Consider the following 22006-nt stretch of genomic DNA (forward strand, 5'->3'; position numbering starts at 1 on the left):
TATCACCATCTTCTCTCACCTGGATTACTGCATTAGCCTCCTTACTGGTCTCCCTGCTTTGACCCATCCCGTGCAGTCTACGTCCAACACAGCAGCTTGTGATCCTGTTAAAACAAGTCAGATCACGTCGCTCTTCTGCTTAAAACCCTCTAAGGTCCCCATTTCACTGAGTAAAATGCAATGTTCTTACAAGAGCCCCTAAGCCCTCCCTGGGCAATCTGATGCTTCGGTAACCTCCCATATTTCCTCTCCTGCCATTCTCTCCTTTAATCACTCCACTCGCAGCATACCGGCCCCTGGTGTTCCTCCATCACACCAGACATGCTCTGGTCCCAGGGCCTTTGCACCCACTGTTCAGTCTGCCTGGAACATTCTTCCCCCAGACATCCATCCACATAGCTCACTTGCTCAAACTCCTTCAAATCTTTGCTCTTTAAATTGCAACATCTCCTCTCACCCTGCCAAACTCTCAATTTCCCTCATCCTGCTCTATTTTTTTTCCAGAACATTTCTCATAACTAACACACTCTATATTCTGCTTATTGTCTACCTCCCCCCACTAGAATGTAAGCTCACGGGGGCAGGTTGGGTGAAGAGGTATCGGTTGGATGAGGAAGGAACGGAGCCGACCCGTCTCCCTGGAACTTGCCCCGTGAGTCCTAACTCTGCACTAAAGGATGCAGGGACCCCTTCTTCTCATCCAGCTCTCTCAGCCTCTCTGCTGTTTGGTGAAGTTCCTGAATTTTTCTCCAACTGCTTTTCACGTGGCAGCTCCCTCTCTTCAAGATGTAACTCCATCTGTCAGCATCTCCCTGGGAGTGTCGAGTCCAGACTTGAGGCAGGTGAAAATGTTTGCAGGGTGACAAGGGGAAATGGAGTGATGTGGGGAGGGAAAAAGCAAGACAACGATTCAAGGAACCGAGACCTGCGGAGTCTCTTTCGTACAGGCTACCTGACATTGGACTACTCCACTGAGGAGCCCCTACTTCTCCTACATTCCCCCCAACAAACATTTTAACTGACAGCCTGGCAACCCTCGGGATCCTGTTTTCCAGAGAAATCTAGTGAGTCTATCCAGGTGAGCCCCACATCCAGGACACATGACAGAAGGTCCAGTGGGTGGAGGAGGGGCTGGACACGCCCTCCCCTGTCAGCAGGGAGGAGCCCAGAGTTAGCAAGGAGAATGGGTCTTTCGATACTCTGGATCTAGAAGAGTCTAGAGGGGTTTTAATGAGAACAAAGCCTGCTTGGGCCAGATGTGATGAACTCTAAGGTGAGGAAGTGCCGTCGGTAGTTAGCAGGGGACTGAAGACCCAAGGATTGTTGGGCATCACAGGACCACACACATGGACCCCAGGATTAGCAGGTGGTTCAGGTGAGCTTCCTGGCTCAGCTGCTTTAAATCCGGCAGAGACTCAGTGAGAGCCTCACTCATGGCATACGCTGCATTCCCAGCCCCCATCTCAGCAGGGGGACAACATCTTGGTCAAGTCAAAGTCTGATTAGTTGGAGAGACCAACATGTCACAGCGCTCTGGGAATGTTAAACAATATCGACAAGGGGATGACATTAGGGAAATAATTACTGATGGTAAGAGGCAATCAGCAGCGGGGAACTCCTCCACTGCTCAAGTGGTGAGAAATTAGACCGAATGGGGCTCAGAGCAGCGAGGGTTTGTCACGGGGACAGCGGAAGGGGTTGGAAAGTCACTACCTCTGCTGATTCTGTTAATAGGATAAAGCAGCCTTGCAAATAAGATCCAGGCCCCAGGAGGCCTGTATTTGAGGGGATTTAAAAATCAGGACAGGTCCTGCCAATAGCTTCACTTTCAGATGTTAGGACGGGGAGCTTAGGGATCAGCAGTGCCACTGGTTCTGTTTGGAAGGTTTCTGCCTTCTCAAAATACTGCAAGTGTTAAGTAATAATTAATCTGTTTTCACATTTTTTATTCATCAAAGACACATAGAGGACTGCCAGCTGGGACAAGCAGAAGACACAGGGTTGATGTCACTCCGGCCCCAATCAAGACACCTATTGTTTTTTGACAGCCCAGACGTATGATCCCATGTAAATGGGGTTTCCCTTTGAAAACATTTCACATAACACAAGGGTCCGTTTTGAAATACCTGAGGGAGCCTGCAGAATCTGTATCAGAAACCCCATTTTATGCGGAAGCAGACTAAGGCCCAGAGAACGAAAGTGGCTTGCCCCAGGTCACACAGCTAGCTGGCTGTCAACAGGGCCAAGGTTAGATCTGGGGAAGTAGGGATGGGGAAAGGCTGACCTGGCCACACAAGGGCTGGGAGAGTAAGGGCTAGCGTTGCAAGCAGTGGCTGAGCGTGGGCTATGGACACCCACGGGTTTGGGCTTCACATTTGTCCTCAGTCCTTACCAGCTGTGGGACCCTGGCAAAATGATAGAAGCTCTGAGCCTATTTTCACATCATTTGGGTGGGATAATAGTACATACCACATGTTGTTGTGAGGATTACATAACAGAAATGGCGGCTTTTCCTTCATCCTTTTGTGTGTGTGGTGCTGCTGATGGGGAGTGCTCTGTGTAAGCCTAAGATAAAGAAGCGTGGAGAAAAGGTCACGTGACCCAACTTCCAGGTGCTGTCCTAACAACGCCAGTGGAAGATAAATTCTGTCCCAATGGAGCTCTGAGCACTAAATTGCAACACTGTTACTTCCAGGTAGTGACTCAAAATGGAGAGTGCCTCAGAACCCAGGCCAAATCCAGATTTACTGCCTCTTAATCACCTGCTGGTTGGGACCTGGGAATCTGCACTTTTAAAAATTCCTATTGTTATAATTTATACACCATAAAATTCACCATTTTTAAAGTGTATACTTTTACTGGTGTTTAATATATTCATAAGGCTGTGCAACCATTACCACTATCAATAATTCCAGAACCTTTCATCACTCCAAAAAGAAACCCTGTACCCATTAGCAGTCACCCCCCATTCCTCACGCTCCTATTCCCTGGCAACCACTAATCTGTCTGACTTGCCTATTCTGGACAATTCATATGAATGGAACCATATAACATGTGTCCTTTTATGTCTGGCTTCTTTCACTCAGCAGTGTTTTCAAGGCTCATCATGGTGTAGCATGGATCAGGGCCTTGTTTTTTCCGAAGCCACACTTTTAACAAGCTCCCCAGGTAGTTCTGATGAGTGGGCTTTGGGGAGGAAAAGAATAGCAAATGCACACAAAGTGAAACTTCTGGTTGTTATACAGGTCCAGGGCCTCAATCCTTGTGTCAGGTGCCTGTCTCGGAAGCCCCCCTGGTAGCAGGAGGCACTGCTGGCTGCTCCCCTCCTCCTGAGACTGCAGAGGTTGGGCAGGGTATCCTGGTGCTGTGAGGTGGGGGGGAGATGTGTGTCTGTGGATGATAGCCTGGCTGCTCTGGGAACTGGGCAGATTAACTGCAGGAGAGACTCACACAAGGGGATTTGGTCTCAACTAAGAGTTTAATGAACATTACGCTCTTGAAAAACCATCTCCAAGGAAACAAGTGACCAACAGTCTTAACCAGCAGGAATTCTCACTCAGAAACCTGGTGTGAGCCATAGCCTTGGAAAAGAACAGCACGGGGACTCTGATTACAGTACAACAGCTTGAAGTCAGGGTGGCAGGGCCTGTGTGCATGACGCGCATGCCCTTAGAACTCCCAGAAAACCCGAGTATGAATACCCCTGTGGCGGACAGCTCCACGGCAGGACTGGAAAGACCTAAGCTTACTGGTCATCTCTAGAGCTCTGAACTCCGACAGGGCCAAAGAAGCCTGTCCAGAGCAAGAAACTTTGTTTGTGGTTGAATTGCCAGGTCATCAGAAACAGTCATGGTGGCTCTGGTGAGGAATGGGGACATAGAGGAGGGTTGCCAAGGCCCACTTCTGGGTCTGAGGCCTCAGAATGGAACAGATGGGAGAGGTGCAGCACCAGCAAGGCCCCTGGGGTCAGGGGCCACAGCCATTTTGGAAGGTTACCCACTGGGACCTCTGGACGGGAGGAGAAAGGGACTTAGATGGAGAAAGCAAGAGCTGATGACTTGTCAGACTCAACTGTCTTCAGCGTCACGCCCCCCACCTGGGGCTCTCGGGCGGTCACATGCCCGTGTGTTTGGTGATGTGTTCCCACTCAACGAGGGGCAGGCAGCAATTCTGGCTCATCTCCCTACTGCCCTGTTTAACTGTTAAAAAGTCATTGCTATTTCAGACCCCTCAGCAGTCCAGGGTTTCTTGTTTTCTAACCATCGTGTGGATCAGCCATCAGTTCTCTTGGGCTTTCTCATTTAGAAGGTTGCTGTTGAGGCAGGTCTCTCCCAGGAGTGTCCGTAAGAGTCTATCTGTTATTCAGTCAGGTTGGCACCAAGGCCAGGCTGACAGGGAACCCATGAATGCGCTTTCAGGATGGTGCAGCCTCTTTGGCAAGGAAGGAACTGACTTGCTGGTGAAGGAGGGAATTCTGGCTCCATCTTTGCAGGTCCCGGTAGGAAGGGGTAGGATGGAGACGCCAGGACTGCAGCTGTGTGGGAAGGGGGTCTCCCTGGCTGAGGGCACTCCCCATTAGCCAGTCTCCACGCCCTCGGGGAGTTCCACCACCACCGGGGCGCAGTCCTCAGGCTCTGCCTCGAAGTCCCACCGAAATTTCTTGGTCAAGTGCGCTTGGAACTTTTCAGCTTTCCGCCTCAGGGTGGCGTCCACAGCAACGCTGCGGGCAGAGGAAAAGAAAACCTACAGAGAACAGAGGATAAGTCACTCCTGAGAACACAGAGGGAGCCGAGAAAGCTGTGGAAATTTCCTCATGGTGTTCAGCTCTCGGGTGGGGAGATCAGCTGCTGGTGGCACAGGCCCAGGACACCTGCTGTGCTCCCCTTAAACCAAGAAGGAAGGTCCAAACACAGCTGAGAAGCCGGGGCAGGACTAGAATGGAAAATTACTATCTCGGGCGGAAATGCCCCGCTGAGTGTAAGGCCAGCGGGGCCATCTTCACTATGGCCCTGCCCTCCAAGGAGATCTATGGGGCACCTGGGCAGTCACCCAGAGGAAGAGGTAGTAGCTATCCAGCTGGTACTAAAAAGGCGTGGGTGGCTTATAAGCCCCTGGATCCTATAAAGTCCCAGCCCTAAGCCAATGAGGCTGAATCGCTGCTCTAAACTAAATGGCCACAGGCTGCCAGTTTGAGGCTTCTATTCCCCTTAAAAGCTGTCTTTGATGTTCTTTTTAACAAATATACATAACTTAAAACCTACCACTTTAATCAATTTTTTACATTATCATTTAAAAAACTGTGTTAAATGTACACAATACAATATTTATAATTTTAAACATTTTTAAGTGTACAGTTCAGTGGCATTAAGTATATTCATATTGTTATGCAACCACCACTATCCATCTCTAGAACTCTTTCCATCTTTCCAGACTGAAACTCTGGACCCATTAAATACTAACTCCTCATTTCCTCCTCTCCCCAGCCCCTGGCAGCCACCATTCTACTTTCTATCTCTGTGAATTTGACTGCTCTAAGTATCTCATGTAAGTGGAATCATACAGTACTTATCCTTTTGTGTCTGGCTTATTTCACTTAGCGTACTGTCCTCATATTGTGGCCTGTGTCAGAATTTCTTTCTGTTTAAGGTTGAATGATATTCTACTGTATGTCTATACCACATTTTATTTTCCATTCATCCGTCAATGGTCATTTGGGCTGTTTCTACCTTTGGGCTATTATAAATACTACTACTACGAACATGGGTGTAAAAATACCTCTTAGAGTCCCTGCTTTCAATTCTTTGGGGTATATACCCAAAAGTGGAGCTCTGGGATCATAAAGAAATTCTGTTTAATGTTTCGAGGGATCACCATACTGTTGTCCACAGTGGCTGTGCCATTTTACATTCCTGTCAGCAACGAACAAGGGTTCTCATTTCTCCACATCCTTGTCAACATCTGTTATTTTGGTTTTTTTTGAACAATAGCTATCATAATGCATGTGAAGTGGTATCTCACTGTGGTTTTGATTTGCATTTCCCTAATTATCAGTGATGTTGAACATCTTTTCATGTATTTATTTGGCTATTTGTATATCTTCTTTAGAGAAATGTCTATTCAAGACCTTTGCCCATTGCCCATTTTTAATCAGGTTTTTTGTTATTGAGTTACTGGAGTTCTTTATATATTCTGGATATTAATCCTCAGTTTTGATGTTCTTCTTAATTCAGTTTCATCTAAAATAAACATGGGCAGGGGGCAGAACAGTAATTTTCTCTACATCTGACACTCCCTTCCAGATTGTCCTAGATCCCAACCCTTTCTAAGAATACCAGCAAACCCATTACTCCTCCTCATACTATTTTAACAGTTTTCAAAGAAGTTTCACAGAGTATCCCAGTGGATCCTCAAAATGCCCTGGGAAGACATACCAGAATGCCTCTTTTTTAGAAACGGAGGCTGAGAGAAATTCAATGACGGAATGAGAGCTATCCAGAAAGGAAGGAGGTTTTCCCCAGACTCACTGGCTCGCCGCAGAACCGGCCCACAGACGCAGACGCAGAAGGGTGGAAGGAGCTCTCTGATCTCCGTCACCCTCATGCCATAGCTGGCCTGCAGACCACCATGGAAGGAAGCCGCGCTCCGGGGGCCTTGACCTGACAGGTGTACTCTGCGGCTGAGTCCCTAAACGACATGTCTCCCACCTGCTTCTCCATTGTCTTTCTGTGAGCAGGAGGCGTGAGGCTCATTCTCAGTGGTCTTTGTTGGGAGCCATTTTGTTGTCGTGGTAGCAGGGACTGAAGTGATGGGAGGGGTGTGGAAACAGAAGGGGGTTTACAGAATTTGGTTTCATTAACTTGGGAATTGACTAAACATGGGAGCGGGAGGCATAACCACAACACAGTACCAGATCAATAACTCATTAGAGGGGCTGTGTGAGCTTGGTGGCGGAAGGGCAGCGGGGAAGCTGGCGGCCTAAAGGCGCTTGCCCGGGAGGGCTGAATGCAGAGCCCAGCTGAACTCTGGGGAGCGGCCTGGTCTGGGAGGCCGAGAAGTCATGTTTTAAACAGCATCAGTTCCGGGGGCCCTGCACAACACCCACGAGTCTGTCCCCAGAGGTCGTGGGGAACCTGCGAACTTCTTCCTGTACCCCCTCCTTACGTGGTAAACTGAGCTACTCTCTACACAGCCCCTCCTCTCCAGCCACGGTGAACAGCTGCCCAATGCTCTACTGCCTCTGCCATGACTCTACACACACGTGCTTCTCCCTCTGCTTATAATATCCTCCCATGCATTTTCTCCTCTTCAGCTTAGCTAATTTCTACTAGTAATTCAGACTCAGCTCAGACATCACCTCCTTCAGGATGTCTTCCCAGACCAAAGAACAAACAGGTGCTCCTCTATGCTCCCCCGGTGCCCAGGGTTACCTCGATCATAGCCTCAATCTCAGTTAGGTAACAGTCCATTTATATTAAAGCTGAGCTCTCCCAAGAGATGAGGAGCAACTCCAAAGCAGTGAGTCTTTTTCACACCTGCATTCTACACTCCTGCCACAGGGTATGACACATAAAAAGGACCCATTAGATGTTTAATGAACCAAAGAAGAAAGAAGACCATAGGTCCTATGAAAATTCATTTTTGGTTGACTTTTGTACAGTGCTTAGCACCAAACAATCGCTCGATAATTATGTGATGGTACTGGACAGAATGAGGGTCTCATCCTGGGGAGGAGGTGGCTTATTCACCGGACCCCTGCATGCCACCAGCTCACAGCCACCTCCTTGTGACTCTTATAAAAAGCCCAAGCTGAAATGAACTGCTCTAACCTCTGTTCCCCCAGCACTGAGCCTGAGCTTCCCTTCTGGCATTTCTCACTCACACTGTGCTTGCATCAGTCATCTGCGCTCCTTAAGGGTAGGCAATGAGTCCGAATTATCAGTGTGTCCCACACAGCATATCACCCAGGGCCAGGCACAGAGTTAGGGCCCAGAGGACCGTCACTGAAAGGATGGGAACGAGACGCGGGGACTGCCCTGCATTTGGCAATGGCCAGTAGTGCGAGGCTGGAACCGGCTGGGCTCATGCTCATCGCTCATCCTTCCCCCCACCTCCCCAACACTGCCTGCTGGTGAAATCAACCAGAAGCAGGTATAACAGAAGCCTTCAGTCTGAAAAATGAGACTTCTAATTTGAAAAGTACTTTGTCCTTTTTAAAGAACTTGTCGATCTAATCTTTACTATAAACCTGGGAGGTAGGAGGACAGGAAATTACTATTCCCATTGTAAGATGAGAACAGTGATAAACGCTGAGCAAGTGAGAAAGGTCGAGCAAGAGCCAGTCCAAGAAGGGAAAGCTCAATCCTTCCCCCCCCCTGCCCCCACNCTGCCCCCACCCCCACCCCCCACCACAACCTTCTCCTTGTGTTGACACAGATGTAACACATCTGTCATGTTTTCAGCATTGCCTTGTGGGGAGCCAAGGGCCTTGGAGGCCAGGTGCTCTGGAACTGTCCTTTCTGCAGGCCTCCAGGATCCAGGGTATAGCCCAGGTTAACTTTTTAGAAACATCAACTTCATTGAGATATAATTTACATACAATTAAATTCATCCATTTAAGTGTTCAGTTCATTTTGACAAATGTATACACCCAGGCAACCATTATGTGATATAATCAAGATAGATATATGCTTATAGTTTTTTCTTTTGGTATCCAGTTCTGAGTTTGCAGGACCATATACCATCACTATCAGGGTACTGAACAATTTCACCACTTTAAAAAACTTCCTCGTGCTGCCCCTTAGTGGTCAAACCCTCCCCTTATTCTTCACCCCTGACACTCACTGATCTACTTTTATTTTTGTCCCTATAGTTTACAAACTTAATATTTTAAAAACTCAGTTTAGAAAAGGAGATGTTTAGACAATACTTAGTTTTCAAGCAATAATTTACTTTGATTCTTAGTTTTGGATTAATTTTATGCATTCTTCAAAAAACTTAGAATTGACCTGATTATTTCATTTACTAAAGTAAAATCAACTAAACTTTTCAACATCACTGAGAAATGAATCATCTTAATATAGGAAGATTAATCCTGGATATTTTAAAAATACTTTGACATAGGATAACATTTCACAAACAGCTGCATTTATTTAAAACTAAAAGCACACCCACTGGGTATTTTTCTTTAAATATAAAAAAGGTATTACTACTTTCATCATTTAGTCTGTGTATTCTTAAATTGTAAATTGCTTTAGTCAGAAATGTAAAAGCTTTCTTTTAAACCCAAGTTAAATAGAGTTCAGTAAGGTCACCTTGAGAAACTTAAAATATCAAGGTAGATAGCTGAGTCACTATCTTATCCTACTTTTTGGCTAGACAAAAAAGATGAACTTCCTAATTTTTTCAATTCCCAAATGGTTATCATCTTAGAATGAAACTAGACAGAGGCAGAACATTTTATTTCCACTTGCAGAAGAAGAAAGTGGTGTTAAAAGCAAGACTATCACTTCACAATGATTAGCAGGAAAGTGAAAAGCAGTAGGGATCATGTTTCCTGAGGACAGTTTAAAGAATCTGGGATGTTTCATTTGGGGCTCTAAGACGTGACAGCCCACCGCAGGCTTTAGAATCAAAGCTCAGCCTCGCTGGTCCACTAGCTCTGAGGATCATGGGCAAAATTATGTGCCCTCTCTGACCCTGTTTTCTCATCTATAAAGTGGGATGATATCCATAATTTTGAGCATTGTTTTGAGGGCTGAATGAGACAAGGCACAGTATATGTGCAAAGGTGACAGATGATGGCAGGAGTAGGGAGATGAAGTTTATCATAGCTGGTATTATGATAAAACGCTACAGACATCACTGTCAGAGGCAATGATTTCCCTCAAGAGTTAAAGATGGATGTTGGCATTTAGAATACAAGCAAGAAATGAAGCTGGAAAGCATATATGGCCCATTGTGACTAAAAGTATTAAAAAAAAAAAGTTACGTGACTATAAGCTTAAATGCTATGCAAACAGCAATAAGGCTCCTTATTTTGTACATAACTCACTTTCTAACATACTATTAAATTCAGATTATCCTTTTATTGGTTTTAAGCAAACTGTGGTGACTCGAGTTGCTTTAAAAAGAAAAAACTATCTATTTTTGTACAACAAATAATTTTTATTCAAGCTAAATCTAGGGCATTTGTAAAAACCAGTGGTATCTATTAAAAAGGGCTTCCAAGGGCAGAGGCCATTACGTGGCTGATTTTATAGAAGCTAATGTGGCTGCCTTTAAGTGCTTACACGTACAAACACCAGTCCCTCTCCATGGGTAGTAGCCATTTAAACGCCTAAGGAAGAAAGCCAGTTCCACTTACTTGACTACCTAGGGGGAATGCAGGCGGCTCGCTGAGGAAGGCTTTTATGGGCTGATTCATTCAGTCATAAACACCCTGAGTGAGTGCCTCCATGTGGAGGGGCTGGATTCTCACTGCCAAGATGGCATCAACGTAACTCTCCACTAAAAAAAAAAAGTTTTGTAATATCCTTTTCTACATTGTGCCTGTTGAAATCTCAGTCATCCTTGAAGCTCACAGTCAAATGCCCCTCTTTGCAAAAAAAGTCGTTTCTGATCCTCTGTCCCCTCAAATGTCATCCCCAGTCTGAATGAAGCAACCCCCCTTTGGCGCTCCTAACGTCCTTTGATCAGACTTCACTGTATACACCAATCATATTAGGGTCATGTATTTACATTGCCACAGGAATTATGCACTCTATTCATCTAAAAACACCCAATACCATAAACCTAGGCCTTGACTAGGTGCTGAAAATAACCAGATGAATAAAATTAGGCTTGGGGTAAAGCTTCATGGCTCAGTGGGGCAAGTCCGCCAGACAATATATGAATTTCAGCAAGTACAGCCTATGCAATATAATAGTGACAAGTACAAAGAAGGTTCACAGTATGGAAATGACAGATCAGGGATGGCTTCAGAGAGGCATGCCTTGAAAGCATCCCGTAGGATGAACAAGTATATACCAGACAGAGGGAATATCAGGTTCAGTTAAGAAGGCATGAAACAGTTAGGAAGGCATGAAACTTTATACCCATGCGAGATGGAAAAGTTCTACAGATTTGCTGTGCTTACAGTTAACAATACTGTACTGCACACTTAAAAAATGTTATGAGGGTAGACTTCACGTTTTGTGATTTTTACCACAATTAAAACCAACAACAGGGGTGGCCGGGTGGCTCAGCTGGTTAGAGAGTGAGCTCTTAACAAGGAGGTTGTTGCCATTTCGACTCCTGCCACGCCTCCCCGGCAACTAGATTGAACATGGCACCTCGAGCTGAGCAGTCGATGAGCTGCCGATGGGCGGCCGGATGGCTCAGTTGGTTAGAGAGTGTGCTCTTAACAACAAGGTTGCCAGTTCAACTCCTGCATGGGATTGTGGGCTGCACACCCCCACAACTAGATTGAAAACAGCGACTGGACTTGGAGCTGAGCTGTGCCCTCCACAACTAAGATTGAGGGACGACAACAACTTGACTTGGAGCTGATGATGGGTCCTGGGAAAAACACCGTTCCCCAATAAAAAAAAATAAATAAAAAAAAGTATATCAAAAACAAAACAAACAACAACAAGAAGGCATGAAACAGCAAACAGCACGCGTGTCTGGGAATCACTGCCGCCTGAGCTGATGGGGAATACAGGGAGAGGAAGGAGAAGCTGGGAAACAGGTTAGGAGCAAGAGAGGAATGAGCCTTGTGACCCATGTTTGGGCTCTGAACTTTCTAGGCAACAAAGAGCTGCAGAGAAATAGGATCACATATACATTTTAGAGCAGCAACTCAGGTAGCAGCATGGGAGACAGATGGACTGACAGGGGTAGGCATGGAAGCTGACAAACTCTGATGTAGTCTAGATGAGACCAAAAGGCCTGGCTTAGGGAAATGGTGCCAGGGCAGGCAGGACTGCCTTCTAAAATACTTCACGCTTTCTCGAATTATTTGGTTAATTCCTTTGTTTACTTTCCCTCCGAAACATAAGCTGCAAGTCAGGGACTCTGTCTGTCTTACTCACAGCTATATTTCCAGTCTTAGAACAGGGCCTTGTATACAGCAGGTACTCAGAAATACTTGCTAAATCATTGAACAAATCTCTTGAGGGCAGGAACTCTTTGGTGAGAAGTCCAAAGACAGAATTCTTACAACCATCAGCTTTGCTACCACTCCCTGGGCATCCAGCTGGGCCCTTTCTGCTTCATAAATCATTGCTGGCAACAAAGACTCAGCAATTAGAGCTCAGCGTTGGTTGTGCTGGCAATGGTAGGGACAGCCAGCAACACGGTGTGGCCCTCCTGTGTTTGTGCGACGGCATTAACGCACAGCATGAGGGGTGCACACGTTCCTGTAGGCTGCAGCCACCGCCAGAGGCGAGTTAGCAGGCTCATGCCTCCTACTCCTCTGCAGCCCACAACCTGGTAACATTTTATACCTCTTCTGAAGTGGAATACACCAGGCCCAAGCCATCAGCTTGACTCATCCCCATGGTCTGCCCAAGTCCTCCAGCTGCCAGAGTTTTAAGTCAGCTGTCTGCTCATAGAAACTCTTCCAAAAGTATGTTGTTTGTAGAAAAGTAATCTGTATCTTTGAGAAACAGGCATGATTGTGTCTCCATTACTATCAGTCAAGGATCCTTTTGGGGGGAATCTACAAGTACACTGCGTTCAGCACGCAGGGGCATAAGCACAGATGCTAAACCAAAACTCAAGCCTGGGCACAAAGCCTGGCTCTATCACTTACTGCTGTGTGACCTTACATAAATGACTTAACCCTTCTGAGTCTCAGTATTCTCATTTGTAAAATGGGAATAATCTTCCCTAACTTACAGCGTTCCAGTGAGATTAAATGAGGAAACCCATGTAGCATGGTAAACAAGGTGATACGAACAGGCACTCAATGAATGTTCGTTCCTTCCCTTACCATGGGTGGGAGTGGGAGGTCTGTGACTAGCCACTTTGTAAGAAGCAGGCCTTGTGGGGGTCACACACAGGGAGAAGAAAGCAGCTGGTGGACAGAAAATATGGAAACTGACAGCGGCTGTCCCAAGAACATAAAGCAAGCCAATCTGTTTGCAAAGAGAGGAAATAGCACAGGATGAAGACTGTAAGTTGTTTGAAGCTTCTTCCCTAATTACCACTCGGAATGAAAATTTAATTGCCAAGTTAAAAGCAAATTTCACTATTTCTGTCAGAGAATCTCTGCAGAAACACATTTTGTTTGAACAGGAAATCAAAGTTACTTTAATGCCTAAATGAGATCTGAGGAGCTGCAGATGTTTCCCTGGGAGTAACAAGCTTCCAAACTCTGTCCTACTGGGCTGCAGCAATGGCTACAGGGAGAAAGAAAGGCTGTTTTGAGCTGAGTGACTCCAAAGAGGCAGAGTGATTGAAATTCCAAGTACCCCAGAGCTAGGTACTCTGGGGGTGAGGCGGGGAGGGGGTGGTCCAGAGAGAGGGTCTCTGGCAGCAAGGAGCTTATCATCGAGTAGGAGAGAGCCAGGACACGGCGCAAGGTTGGGGAACTGAAATTAATAAAAACTTTGGGTTGTGAAAGCATAGCAAGAAACAAAAAGGTAACCCTCCTGAGGGTGCAGAAGACAGCTCACCTGTAAGGTGCTGGTGAGGAAGTTGTCCTGGGAGACAATGTCCACAAAGAAGTCGGCAGGGATCTCGCCGAGCTGGTGGTACAGGATGGAGATGAGGTTCACGTAGAGAGTGTGGTGCTTCCCCATGGCCTCCTCTGACCGGCACAGGAGGTTCAGGAGCCGCTTCCAGTGCTCAAATGACTCATACACGTTCCCCAGCAGGAAGCATACAAAGGCAAACTGAAGTTCCCCTGAAAGGTACAGAGGGGAGAAATGATCCTGAGGGAAGCGAGCACCAGCTGACTCTCCAAGGCCATCAATTCCACTGGACCTCAGCCAGGTGTAGCCTCTTCTCCTTTTCACTCCCTCAGAGACTACCATGGCGGTCTTGTACCAAGCGGGTGCTCAATAAAAGTTTGCGAAACTGCTATAAATGCAAGCCATGAGAAACCAAACCGTGGTTTTGGATTTCTGTAAAATCAGACTGCAAGAGAAAAGGTACACGTAGTATTTGACTGGCATTTAAAGAGTTTACAATATATGTCCCAGGGATATCATGCCAAGTGGATCACAAACCCGGCTGCCTATCAGATTTACTAGGACAGCCGGCTAAAAACAGCTGCCTCGCTCCCAGAGATCTGGCTAAGGATGGATGATGGGGCCTCAGTAGTTGTAGCTCTAATTCTGATGGTCAGGGAAATGCTGTATTTCTCCATGTCACCCTCAGCCCAATTCCACAAGGTGGTCAGGGAAGGTGGTATTTGCCTCATTTTATAGATGAGGTCAAGGGACTTGCCCAAGATCACACATGTAATGCTTGGCAATGTGAAAAATGGAAAGATAAAATAGATTTCCTATTGGGAGGGGAATAGTTCTAGAGCCTAACAGAACAGGAACATTTGTGAGTACTTGTTCCAGGGTTAGCCTGCCAGCCAGATGATTTTTGTTTGATTAATCACAGGGCTCCGTGATTTAATCTCTGTGAACAGGGTGGTGGCTAAGAGCACGGGCTCTGGAGCCAAACAGCCTGTGTGCGAATCTCAGCTCCACTGCTTAGCAGCTGTGCAGCCTTTTGGGTAGGTTACTTAATCTGTTTCTGCTTCAATTTCCTTATTTGAAGGTTTTAGTGAAGATTAAATGAATTAATATAGTATATGTAAAGCATTTAGAATAATGTATGGTACAAAGTAGCACTCAAGAAATATCAGTTATTATTCCCATATTTCCACTGGAAGCCTGACTCAAACAAAGAGAGCTGATGATCCAGAAGCCATTGTCCTTGGGCAGGCAACTGGGTCTCTGGTTACTGTTGCTGATCAAAGATGTTCTCTCTGGCTTCAAATTTAATGAGGGCTTCTGTGGACCTACATGTGGCCATAAAAAGAACAGATGCATTCAACACCAAATACCTTTTTCAACGCATGGTGTTTGATCTCTGTCACCTCCAGACACCTGGGAAAACTAATTCCCTGTCCCCAGGCCTGTAACTATGTTTGATTTGTGTGACTAGCTAGCTACTGGGTCTTGATACGTTAGATGTATGACCAATATTTTCAATATACATATAGTCAAATTTTCTTTGTTATTATGACAGATCTTAATGATGTACTTCTTCAGTTGGCTTTTCCTGGATGGTCTGTGAAAATATGAGCTTAGTCTCTGAATTTAGGGCATTTATTTAAATTCATGCATTTCTGGCCTAGTCTAAAATTAAATTATGAGATCAGAAATAATTTCAAAGAGCTGCCATGAAGGTACAAAGTTATCCTGCAACAGACCTTTTCACAAGGTGACTTTGAAGAATTGAAATGGTTAAGAGGAAGAAAACATGATTTCTGTTCATTTTTAAGCCAGAGTTTCAAATGTTACTTATTAAATGAAAATAGTGTGCAATGCATTAAGATACATTCATTAAAATGTCCCTTTTCACTAGCTGAGCCAATGATATAAAAGGCCCTATATTTAAATTTCTCACTGATCTTCCAGTAGAAAAATATGCAAATACCTGGACAACTTGTAAAAGAAAAAACATAAATAGCTGTTAAAGATGAATGTTTGCTGTTACTAGTAATCAAAGAAATATACAGCTGACCCTTCAACATGGGGGTTGGGGCGCTGACCCCCTGTGCAGTCAAAAATCCGTGTATAACTTTTGACTCCCCCAAAACTTAGTTGTTCCCTTGGTATCTGCAGGGGATTGGTTGCAGGACACCCCACCCCTGCAGATACCAAATTCAGTGAATGCTCAAGTTCCCCATATAAAATGGCATAGATCAAATATATACAGTTGGCCCTCTGCATCTGTGGACTCCTACCTGGGGATCAAAGACAGTACAGGTATGTATTGAAAAAAACCCACATGTAAGCAGACCCACACAGTTCAAACCTGTGCAGTTCAAGGGTCAACTGTAAATTGAAATAAGACATTGCTCTCCAGCCATCCAGCTGGAAGAGGCCTTTGCTAAATTGCCACGTGAAAGGTGATGGGCAACAGCCAGCCACCAGCTGGTGAGGACACACAACCTTCTCCTGGCTGGTTGCACACTGTGACCCAACAATTTCAACCCCGAACATATGCAGAAATATACACAAGGATGTTCACTGGAGGACACATATAATAGTGAAAATGGGAACACCTTAAAGGTCCATCAGCAGAGGACTGGTTCATGGAACTTCAGCAGCCACTGAAGAGGAGTGACTGTTTCAGTGACACTGAAAAATTTTTATATTAAAGTAGATTAGAAAATAATAGACTGTAATTCTGTTTTTATAAAAAATCACATATATACACAAACATATATAATTTTAAAAAGACTAAAAGGAAATACACAGAAATATACATACAAAGACTGAAATGAAATACATATACAGAGGTTGCCAAAAAAATGTACACACATTTTAAGAAAGGAAAAAACTGTATTAAAATTGTAATACTCAATATACACCAATAACAAAAGATGAATACAAGACATGTGTATACATTTTTTTGGTACCCCTGGTATATATATAAGATGGAAAGTAAATACACCAAAATGTAAAAAACGATTAGTTCCAGAATGTGAAAATTGGAGTTCATTTTTTTTCTATGCTGAACATATATTATGTTTGTAATATGGGGGAAAAACACAGAAACTATAATAATTTTTTTAACAGTTACTGTGCTGGTCTAAACCAGTAAAAAGACCAACCAACCCCTTGAGAGACTCAGGAGCCAACTGAGGAGGGAGCCAGCAGCCCTGGGCTCTGGTCTCATTCCCACCACTTAGTCGGCCAAATCCTTTCCCTCTATGGACCTCAATCTGTAAAATGAGGGGCTGGGTCACACCAGTGGTTCCCAAACACCGGACTGTCTGCATCAGGTTCACCTAGGGTTCTTGTTTAATTACATAAATAGACAGATAATTTGCTGGGGCCCCACTCCTAATCTCTTGAAGCAGTCTCCAGGGGTAAGGCCTGGATATCTGTGTCTTTAATGAATGTACTGGACATGACTGCCTCCTTAGGAACCACTGGACTAGACAACCCAACATGTACCCCCGACTCTAAAGGCTGCCTACTAAATACCCCTCCATTAGCCCACTCCCAAAGAGCCTTGTTCCTGCTCACCGAGCACATCCTGGGGGCTGCTGGGGAACTGCTTGCTGAGCACAGTCTCCAGGGCATAGCTCAGGTCCATGCTGTGCCTGGTAATCTCTGCTGGCGTGGCACCTGCCGGGAACATCTGTGTGGGCAGCTCTGAGAAGCGGATCTCTGTCCCGGCTTTGGGCTTCATCTCAGGCAGCCGGGCCAGGCCTTCCTGGTAGCTTTTGCACTCGGTGCCACAGAGGGGTAGGTTCTGCTCCACCCGGTCCTTGGTGTGTCTCATGGAGAGCACAGGCAGCATCTCTGAGAAGGCGCAGATCTGCCGGCTCTCAGGCTGCAGCCTCTCCATTGTGGCCTCGGTGATGAAGTTGGTGAGTGAGATCCACTTCTTGAGCGTGGCATATGGGTAAGGTCCCAGGAACTGGTCCAGCTCCTGGAGGTTGGCCCTCATGGCCTCCACCTCAGCCTCTGGGGCTGGGGATAGGTCTACCTCTTCCAGGACCGCGTTCCAGCGCAGCACCATCAGCTCCCGCTGCTGGAGGCTAAGGAAGAAGCCCATACGAGGGCCCACCTCTCTGGGATTGGCCTTGTCCACAGAGCTGTAGTGGAGGAAGTGGATGCCTGGTGGGATCATCTTCACACCCCGGAACTTGGGCCCTACCTCCCACGAGTTGTAGTCAATGCCAAACTCTGTCCCCTTGGGCATATTCAGGATGACCACAGTGGCCCCTTCAAAGAAGAGGTGTTTGGCAAGCTCAGGATCCATCTGCATAGCAGCCATGGACCAGTCGTGGGTGACCAAAAGGAGAACCCTTCTTGTCTTTCAGAATAGCTGAAAAAAGAAAGAAATCGAGAGTTCATCAGAACTTGGGGAAAAATGCTTCATTTGCTGAGCATTCTCTATGTGTCAGATATTGAATCAGACTCCTGACATAATTATCTCCCATAATTATCTCCTCACCACAACCCTACATCAGTTTTATAAATGAGACAGAGAGAAGAGGATTTTTGTGTTTTGGTTTAATGAGCAAGAACACTCACTTCACAACTGGAAAGACAGCAGAGAAGTGACACGTCCAAGGTCACACAAGGTCACACAAATTAGAACCTGTGTACCCTGCCCTCCAGGCCAGTGTTCTTTTCCACCATCCACTTAGGACCTGCTCTCAGATCCCTCTCTCATAACAGAGGATGAAGGTAGAGAAAGCCTGGATGGTCCATTCTAAACTATAACTCTGCCTAATCTATTGCTAGAGTCCCAGGAGTTGAGAAGGATGATTAAATCAAGCATACACCCGGTATCCCATAAGCCTCAGGGAAGGCCCAGAAATGGGCAGAGGTGGAAAGTGGATGCTCAGCATCTCAAATTCACAATAGATTTGGGACGTGAAGAGCTTGTTAACCACAAATCTCCACTTCTCCTTTTATGCACAAAAACCTCCAGTTCAAGGGGTGAAACAACTTCCCAAAGGGCCCAGTCAGTGGCAGCTCTGGATCACTAGCCCAGAATGGATTCCGGTGGCATGGCTGGCCTAGGACCAGTATTTAGAAGAAAAAGAACTCAGAACACTTATTTTAAACCTACCTCTGGACAACCCACGAGGACATACTATAAAGATTCTGTAGGCAGACAAACACTGCCTGTATGGTATTTATTTATAAGGATGGTTCCAACATGAACTAACTTAAACCAAACAAGTATCTAACCTTCTAGTCCCAAGGCACCTACCTATTCAGTTCAACAAGTAATCACTGAATGCCTGCACTGTGCCAGGATTTTACCAGTCACTAAATAAAACATCCAGAGGAAGACTTTTATTGTCCTCCAGGTACTTCCAATCTAGCCAGACATATGAACAAGAGCCCAACATTTCATAAACAGAAGAACCAGCTGCCTGTTTAATTCTTTTTACTTTTTCTTTTAAATAAACAAAAAAGTGAGGAACAGAAGACTAACCCTTTTCCAAAAATGTTAAGGGCCTATTTTACTGTCTTAACCTAAAAAACACTACAAATGACTCTCACTCTAAATCAGCATTTTATTTTCAGACATCATGTCCCAATTCATTAATGGGTTAAGAAATCAATTTAGAGAGTCTCAACCAGCATTAATATTTTTAAACAAAAAGAGCAGAATTTGAAAAAATCAGAATATATCAGGTGTGGTATAAATCAGTTTTCTGAAGCTTTGTGTGTTTGTACGTCCTTTTGGTTGCAACGTAAAACGGACTTGTTACTGTAGGTCACAGTCAAAAGAGTCTGAAAGTCACTGCTCTAAATAATTTATATCGTCATCTTCCTATTCCCAAACCCGATTTCAGAAGGTACTTAAATAAATATTTGCTCAACGAACAGCTACTGCTTTTAGAATAATTGCTCATCGATTAGCTACTTTCCCTTGTGGCATCTGTGTGCTCCTCCTTGATAATGACATTCCTTTCATTCTAATTCCACCAGCCCGTACTATTCATTATGTCTTCAGCAGCTGGCACGCGGCCTGGCACAGAGAAGATGCCCTGGAATGCAGAAAGTCACATCCATCCACTTCTCTCCACCACCTCCTTAATCCAACCTACCACATCCGTCACCCAGGGTGCTTGCCCCTCCAATCCATTCTCCATCCAGCAGCCCGAGTGACCTTTACAAAAGGCCAATCTAAGCATGTCACCACCCAACACGTAATGCCCTCTGAGCCGCTTCCCACGTGGCTCTTGGAAAACCAAAATTCTTACCACGACCTCCAAGGCCTGCATGTTCTGGTCCCTGGCAACTCCTCCAGGTTGTTTCAGACCATGCTCCCCCTACAAGCTCTCTGTCCCAGTCTCTTTTCAGACACTCAAACAGGAGGATCTTCTGGATAGATAACCCTTCCCTCCCGTCTTTGTCCAATCATTTTTCTGATCTCAGCTCAATATTCCCTCCTCGGGAAAGCTTCCTTGACCCTGGGCTAGATCAGGTCTCCTGTGTGATATACTCTCAAGGCGTCGTGTATCTTTTCATTTCACTTATCAAGACTGAAATTTTGCCTATTTTTAAGAGGGCTGTCACCTCCACGAGACTTGAGTCTTTCTGTACCTCTAGCACATATTAGACGCTTGATACATATTTATTAAACAAAAGCATGATATCTGTTTTGTAGTTGAGAAACGAAGGCTCAGTTCGGAGGAAAGACCTTACCTGAAGCTACAGAGAGTCGGACAGAATCAGGTCGAACGCAGCCAATGTCTCGGGCCCCCAAGTTTTAAAGTTAGGGGAAAAAGCGAAGTTACCCCGGGTGCCCTAGGAAGTACTGGCGACGGTGTCTCTGGTGACGGTTCCTGAGGGAGAGGCCTGCAGAGACATCAGGGTCCCACCACCGGCCCACAGGTCAGGACGCGGCTGTCCCAGCGAGGCGCCCTAGTTCAGGGCACTCCGCGATCCGGAGCCGGGAAGAGGGGTGACCCAGCCAAACAGACAACGAAAGCAGAGGAATTAAAACAGACCAGGAGTCCGCACTCACCAGCCTCGGTCTCACTCCAGGCTCAGGGACCGCGGAAACGCCCCGGAAGTTTTACCGCTTAGGCGTCGGACGAGAGCTACAGGAAAAGCGGCCCGGCAGAGCTCTCGGCCACAGAAAGGATCGGTCCGCGCCTGCAGGTTCCGCCCCATAAAACCTTTTTTTTCTCGTTAACTCGTTTTAGCAAACGAACCGTGGATAACAACTTTCGTCAAACTGTGCATTTTTATATCCCGCTCCAGAAACACATCCACCAGACATTGTCCTTTAGTCTCAGTCATGGTCACGGAAGCTGCGGTCAAGGTCATGGTTGCTCAGTAGCCACAGTCAGATGGTCTGTCATGGTCCTAGTCAGCCAATCTCTGAGTGAGTGTCACAGCTGGCCCATTATCACCCGGTCTCGGCTTCCAACCACATTCAGGCCTAAGATAGAGCCTTAGAAACCCAGCTCCCAAACTAGAGAGAACCAGTCTCAGCAGTAGTAATCACCATATCAGTCTCTTCATAATCAGTCAGGCTGTAATGGTGCCCTGAAGGTGGGAACTTGCCTGTCTTGTTCTCTACTGTTTCCCTGGAATCTAGCCCAGAACCAAGCACAAAGGCTCAGCTCAGTATATACATTATGCATTTAATTAATGCCAGTAATTTGGTATTAATGGCTTCTGTTTTGGGGCTTAGCTCTGTGCTGTGTGGTTGTACCACTCAGGGTCCAACCAAAGAAGCAGAGCCAATAGGAGATACATATTAAGAGGCTTATTGCAAGGAATTGGCTTATATGATTGTGAGGGCTGGCTACGTAAGTCCAAAATCCATAGGGCAGGCCATTCGTATATGATTTCTAAACCTTACACTACCCTACTAAGCAGGTATTAGCATTCCCAACTTACAGAAGAGAAAACTGAGGCTCAGAGAGGTTACATAGTCAGAGAGTCGTGGAGCTAGGATGCAAACCAAGGTCTGACAGGCTGGCTGTTCTCGTCCTTGTGCTGCTGCTCCTTAGCTTGTCTGTCATACTTCCTCAGTGACACGCCAATCTGTCTCAGTCAAAATTCATCTCTTAGTGGTTATTGTCTAAACGGGGCCCTGCAGTCATGGTTCATCACAATGAGCTGCTGCAGGATTAACCAGAGATGGCCTCCATCAGTCACAGTCATGCATGCCAATCTCAGCCTGTTGTGTCAGTTCCACTTCCTGCATGAAGCAGCTCAGCTCCCTCCTTGCCCCTCCCTGTTCCCAGTCTTAGGTGCTGAGCTCCCTGTTCCAGCCAGGCTCACCATCATCTCAGAGACTC

The 22006-nt window shown here is 45.9% G+C and overlaps 1 protein-coding gene across 3 annotated transcripts; it reads right to left on the minus strand.

The window, feature by feature from the left end:
- Window positions 1-1924: 1924 nt before the first annotated feature.
- On the minus strand, window positions 1925-20825 carry AAR2 (AAR2 splicing factor). Of its 3 annotated transcripts, XM_019655322.1 has the most exons (5): window positions 20719-20775; window positions 20397-20549; window positions 17244-18051; window positions 13659-13888; window positions 1925-4743 (listed from the first exon to the last, which is right to left on the minus strand). In XM_019655322.1, the coding sequence occupies exons 3-5, from the start codon at window positions 17998-18000 to the stop codon at window positions 4576-4578; spliced, it is 1155 nt and encodes a 384-aa protein (XP_019510867.1). In that variant the 5' UTR covers window positions 18001-18051; window positions 20397-20549; window positions 20719-20775; the 3' UTR covers window positions 1925-4575. The 3 variants fall into 3 exon arrangements, with proteins under 3 accessions (XP_019510867.1, XP_019510868.1, XP_019510869.1); XM_019655323.1 differs by lacking the exon at window positions 20397-20549 and having other exon boundaries at window positions 20719-20824; XM_019655324.1 differs by lacking the exons at window positions 1925-4743; window positions 13659-13888 and adding an exon at window positions 13901-15001 and having other exon boundaries at window positions 20397-20825.
- Window positions 20826-22006: the final 1181 nt, after the last annotated feature.

The sequence above is a fragment of the Hipposideros armiger genome, unplaced genomic scaffold (genome assembly GCF_001890085.2).
Source record: "Hipposideros armiger isolate ML-2016 unplaced genomic scaffold, ASM189008v1 scaffold_238, whole genome shotgun sequence".
NCBI classification, from domain to species: domain Eukaryota; kingdom Metazoa; phylum Chordata; class Mammalia; order Chiroptera; family Hipposideridae; genus Hipposideros; species Hipposideros armiger.